A 6,000-nucleotide genomic window follows, 5' to 3' on the forward strand; every position below is an offset into this window, starting at 1 on the left:
TTTTTATAAAAATTTCTGCGGAGAATATTGACGGAAGGACGGAGAGCGAAGCATGGAAAGTTCCAAAAGCCCTCCAAAACCCAAGAAAATGAAAAATAGGAAGTTGAAAAAATTAAATTAAAAAGCGAGAGCTAAATACTTAAGTAGACGAAAGACTGATAGGAAGAGAAATCGAAACCCTTACCTCTTTCTCTCTCCACCGATCCTCTCCAGCTCCCTCCTTCCTCGTAAAATCCAGAAGCTTCCTCGCCGAAGAATCCAGAATTCGGATCGGAATCTCTTCCCTCCCATAGATGGAGGACAAGAACCGGCCGCCGCCGGAATCCGACGCCCGCGGCGGCGGCGGTGGCACCGGCCGCTGGCGATACCTCGGCGACGGCGGTGCCGGGATCTCCTCCCTCGACGATCTCTGCGCCGGCGAGGAGGAGGAGGAGGAGGAGGCCAGCATCCTGAGGGCGTTCGGGTGGAGCATCCCGATGGAGTCCAGCCCGATCGGGGAGGAGGACGGCGGATTCCCAGGGTTCGGCCTGGACGATGCACCGGGACCGTCGGCGACGGTGGCGGCTCCACCGGAGGCCCGATCCGACGCACCGGCGGCGGATCTCCCAGCGAGATCCGGCGACGCCGCGTCCTCCAGCTCCAGCGAGGAGCCCCCGCCGGAGCCCGACGAGAAGCCGGCCGAGACAGCGTGAGTATATCATATATACAATGCATACTACTCTAGTGTCCAGCTGGGTCTCCGGTGGGTGGCAAATTCGTAATAAGTTGAGATGTCAAGGGCGAATTTGAGATGGTGGAGAGCCAGTGTGTAAGAGAGCGAGATTGCCGACGAGATGAGACGAGATCGCGTAATGGAATTGTTGTGATTCCATCGTGAGGGCACGCTCGTAAATTGGAGGGAAGATATTAAGTTATCGTGGCGTACTTGTGGCGGGAATTCCGCGTGCGATATTTCGAAGATTACGCGGTTTCTTGTTTTTTTTTTCCTTCTTCTTTTTCTTATATCCGCATCCATCTACATCCCATCATTTTTAGCAAGTGGGCATACTTTTTTATGATCATTTGTTTCATAGAAAAGCATTGATCTCAAAGTGCGCTGATGTTTGTGGAGTAATTTTTGCATGCATACTTGGCAAATGGATTTTCTTGTAACCTTACGTGGATTTAGTTACCATTTCATTGTATATGTGTGATGTTCTCTTCATAATTTTTATGGCGTATAATTGTATACCAGCATCCAGTGTGTACGGAAGTTGGTTTCAGTATTGACGCCTTCAACTTTCATTTATTAGTTATTACATTCATTTACCTGTTTGTTGCATTCGTTATTTGTAGTTTTTTTAGTACGGTCTCTTATTTATGGCCATTTGTCTCATTTAATACTCATTAGTTATCTAGCTCTCACTATATTGTGGGTCAAGTTCGATGACCAGGTCCTATTGATTTATTCTTTTATGAAAACTTAGATTTCATGGTTCAAGTCTTCAGAATACCTCCTCTTTAAAAATTAACTGTTTTGGACTACACTCATTGCAAACAGCTAATTAATTAGAACTTCTATGAGAAATAATTAATGTAAAATGGAGCATATAAACTTATGATACATTATATATATGCATTCTATTCAGTTCAATTCTCTTTTAGCTTAAGAAACATAGTTGTGCTTCATGAATCAGTTTTTTGTTAAATTATGTCAATATTGCTAGTAGAAGGAAAAGGAAATGATGTATATTGAAGTTTTTTTTGTTTTTTTCATTTTTTTAATTTTATATTTTTCCTTGAGAAAAGGACGGGGGAAGATACCATCCATCTTCAGCGTTGTTGCTTGTTGATAAGTTCTCTTAATGGCGTTCTTCATTTTCCTTATTAATTAATTTATTTCATCAGACAGAAAGATTCAGGTCACTTTGTTTTTGGATAGACATTTAGGTCTCTTTTCAATTGCATATCCTAAAGGAATTGTTTTTTTGGTCATCGTAATATATGCATAACTTGTCCTTCATTTTTCTGATCCAGCATGATCATGATTGTATATATACATCTTTCCACATCTCATTAGAAAGCATTTTCTCGGAAAACTCAATATTATGACCTTACTTGCATATCTGAATTATAGCTTTAGTCATTAACTTTCCTTAAACTGATCTATATGTGTTATGTTCTTTAGTTTATATAACAATAGTTCTTGTTATTTTGCAAAATTAAATTTCTTCTTGGACACTTATGTGGAGATCCAATCTGAATTATTCATTCAATCTCCTGGACGAATTTTTCTTTAAGCTTTCCTCTGAAACTTTAGCCATATGTTCATTGTTGACTATCTGATGTACTTTTAACAGTAATAATTTTCTGTTTCATTTTTCTAAGGGAAGTATTTTTCTCTTGAGCTGAAATAACTATTAGTTTGTTTATAAGATTCTGAGTAAACTAGATACCATTTCATACTATTACCTCAATATGAAATATATATATGAATGTCATAAGAAGACTTTTTAAGGATTGGGCAGATAAAAATATCACTGGAAGATTCAAGAACTTATTCACCCCACTAGCTAGCAAGGTGTCACTTTATCCATGGTTTGAAAGACTACAGATACTTGTCGATGCCAATTCATATGCCTGCCTCATTTCTTTGTTTTATTATTATTTATTATTTTTTGTATATTTACAACTTTTATGCTCGATTTTGATGTTGCCTAATAACTCTTGGTCATTATTACAAAAAGATGAATTACTAATATATTCTCTCTGTCGAAATAGCTTTGAGCTACCTGTTTCAATATTTAGGGTCCATCTCATGGCTAATCCATTTAGCTTTTGTATAACACGCGAATTTTATATGTTCATGCATTCGTACCACGTTATATATATTATTCTGGCTGCAGGAGCAAAAGTACTAAGAAGGGACAGAAGCGAAGCCATCAACCCAGATTCGCATTCATGACTAAGAGCGAGATTGATCATCTGGAAGATGGCTACCGATGGAGAAAGTATGGGCAGAAGGCAGTCAAAAACAGTCCATTTCCAAGGTTAATCTCTTTTAATAACTATTTTTTTAAAAAAAATTTACATATTTATTCGATTCTCTGGACTGTTGCAAATGCTTTTCATTTCCAATTCTATTGTTTAAACTGGTTATGTGAATGAAAAAGCGGGTTTCTACTTTATTATTTTAAATTACTAAATAACATTTTTCTTCTCATCTGGCAAATATAAATGGTTTTTTATGCAGAATCTGAATGCTTTCTGATGTGTACTTTTTTTATGCCGTGTAAAAAAGAATCTGTACTTTTTATCTTTTTTGAAGATAAGGGAGGCTGGAAGAGTAGCCACCCGGCTTTTATTAAAGATCACAGTACCTTTTTATCTTTAAATATCAGTTCTATCTTCTTGCAAAATGTTATGCCAAATTTCAGTTTTAGTTTCTTGCGGCCATGTTTCTTATCAAGTCTTCACTCAGAGAGAGAGAGAGAGAGAGAGATCCAGTTTCAAACTATTATTTCATCCAAAATGCTTAAGCAGCTCAAAAAAGTCGCCTGGTGTATTCTGATTGCTTCTTTTGAATTGGTATATATGGGGAAGTGTGCCACATTTAATGAAGCAAAGTGATTGATCCGAGACACTAAAGCACTTTATGGAGTGATTCTTGTAAGTGACCGTAGCATTGCTCTACTATTTTTTTTTGATGTAAATGAGTTAGGGAAGGCCTAACTCAGATCATCTTAATGCTAAGCAATGCAAAGCCCTGGAGCATTGCTCTACTATTATTTCATTAGTTGAACTTTTCCATTATTTTTTCTACAATACTGCTACTATTTCTAATGCTTTTTGGATTTTTTTTCTGGATTATCTTTAACTTTTATCCTCATTGGACAGCTTTGTCGTGTCGTACCATTCCCATTGGCACCATCTATTTCTCCATGAACATGTTAGAGATGTCCATTCGCATTATAGACTTCTCTAAACATAATAAAGAACAAAAAAAGTATACCTGATCTAGACTTAAGAAGTAAAAAAACCATCAGCTTGTGAGAATATGCAAAGCAGAAGCAGTGCAACTCTAACTCTCTGGCTGCGTTGGCAGGAGCTACTACCGCTGCACAAACAGCAAATGCATGGTGAAGAAACGAGTGGAGCGATCCTCCGAAGATCCCACCATTGTGATCACCACGTATGAAGGCCAGCACTGCCACCACACGGTATCCTTCCCTCGTGGCCATGTCTACGTTCACAATGTAGCTGCCTCTGCTGAACGGCCAGCATTACCATCTCCACACCTCTATCTACCAGCAATGCAGTTCCATCAGAACCCTGCAGCGGCTGGAGGCCAGCAGTTGCTACAAACCCTCCATGGAGAGCATCAAACATCCTTGCCGGCAAGAACTTCTTCGCCACTTCCCGCCGATGAGGGACTGTTGGGTGACATGGTGCCTCCTTGGATGAGAAACAGATGAGGATGATAACTGGGTATTGAAAGACTCTTATAACTTCTGTTAATTTTTTTATTCCTTTTGAACTAAGACAGTAGTAGGTACGGTCTGAGCAGTATTATCGCCATCAATCTCGCCATAAGATCAACCTTGCAGTAGTTTTGGATTGTAGTAATAGCATTTACGCAAGAGAAAAATTAGGTATATGTAAAGAAGAAGAAAAAGAGAAAGGTGATTCATATGTCTCAAAAAAATTATCCATTACCTTAAATAGTCAAATCAGAGAGTGGCACATACCTGACACAGTTCAATACATGCAGTAAAATGGGGAAACCTGGGTGCATGACCCATGATTGGTAATATGATGGTGGTGGTGGGTGGTGATGATGAATGATGATGAGGATGATGATGGTGAAGAGTACATGCATGTGGTGAGTGGTACTATGACAATGTTAGCAATTTTAGTGGTTCTTAACATAGTTTTTGTCATGATATCGACCTCCAAACATTGTCTATGGTTACAACTAGTTAAAGTGTGGCCTATGCACCTCCCATGATCTGGTCGACAAACTACTCTCTCCTTTTCCTCATGCTTCTCTTTGTTTTTGCCCTTTACTATGTCTCGGATGCCTATGCAAAAGGAGCTTGTCTACCGACTATATGCTATTTTTCTTATGCTTCTTTCTGTTTACATTATTATTTATATTACAAACAACAACCAAAAGAAACTATTTATTTAGGAATGAATCAACCAAATCTGCCATGAAATGTCATTACACCCACAAACCACTGCATAAATGTTGGAGTAAGAACACTATAATTCGACTTCCATCTGGCCTTTTGTTTATTATTTTCGTGTTATATATCTTATAGCAGGTGTATTGATTTCTCTCCATCATAATATAAATCATGCAGGTCCTTACAAAATAATCTAAGCATAACGAGATCATCGATGTCCCTGAAGGCCTATACATGCATGGAGCTTCTACTTTTTTATGTTAATCTGGTACTGCCGCACCATCACATGCAGAGAGGATAGACAGGATGGCCATCCACATATAATGCCCCTGTTAGCTACAGCTTGTGTAGGCATTGATCTATTTAAGTTTTAGACCTCTAAACTTGGCAGCTTTTGATGCCACATTATTCTTGATGCCTTTGGTTTTGTTTTGTGATCTTTTAGATATACAGCATCTGTTCACATTGTGTACTGATCATTTGGAGTAGTAGTTAATTTATTCAAAACTCCTCCACTTGCTAGAACTCTATATTCATGTGGAAACTAAGCAGTCTCATAGCCTTTCATGTGTAAGTATAAAAATCTTAATTTTTTTTTCTTTTTATTGTCTCTATTTTCTCTAATTTTAGGGTTGTTATGCCTTGCGAAAGCAACAAAAGAGGTCAGGGAACGTGGCTAGAAAGGTACAATGATGTTTGTACGCTCCCTGACTTGCAGAATTCGAGGGAAGAACGCTTTCTCTGTTTCTGTCGGAAGAACTGATGACTCTGCACGCTGCGCTGTAAGGGTTAGGTGGGACTGGCTGTTTGTGTGACACGTGGTGACCTCTCA

General features: G+C 38.9%; 1 protein-coding gene across 2 annotated transcripts; it reads left to right on the forward strand.

Moving 5' to 3' along the window:
- Positions 1–43: 43 nt before the first annotated feature.
- On the forward strand, positions 44–5,742 carry LOC105046637 (probable WRKY transcription factor 57). Of its 2 annotated transcripts, XR_003801091.2 has the most exons (5): positions 48–688; positions 2,886–3,029; positions 4,085–4,467; positions 4,751–4,861; positions 5,346–5,742. XR_003801091.2 is itself a non-coding variant. In XM_010925289.4 (4 exons), the coding sequence occupies exons 1-3, from the start codon at positions 294–296 to the stop codon at positions 4,452–4,454; spliced, it is 909 nt and encodes a 302-aa protein (XP_010923591.1). In that variant the 5' UTR covers positions 44–293; the 3' UTR covers positions 4,455–4,467; positions 5,346–5,742. The 2 variants fall into 2 exon arrangements, 1 of the variants encoding a protein (XP_010923591.1); XM_010925289.4 differs by lacking the exon at positions 4,751–4,861 and having other exon boundaries at positions 44–688.
- The last annotated feature ends 258 nt before the right edge of the window (positions 5,743–6,000 follow it).

This window comes from Elaeis guineensis, chromosome 6, assembly GCF_000442705.2.
Source record: "Elaeis guineensis isolate ETL-2024a chromosome 6, EG11, whole genome shotgun sequence".
NCBI classification, from domain to species: Eukaryota; Viridiplantae; Streptophyta; class Magnoliopsida; order Arecales; family Arecaceae; genus Elaeis; species Elaeis guineensis.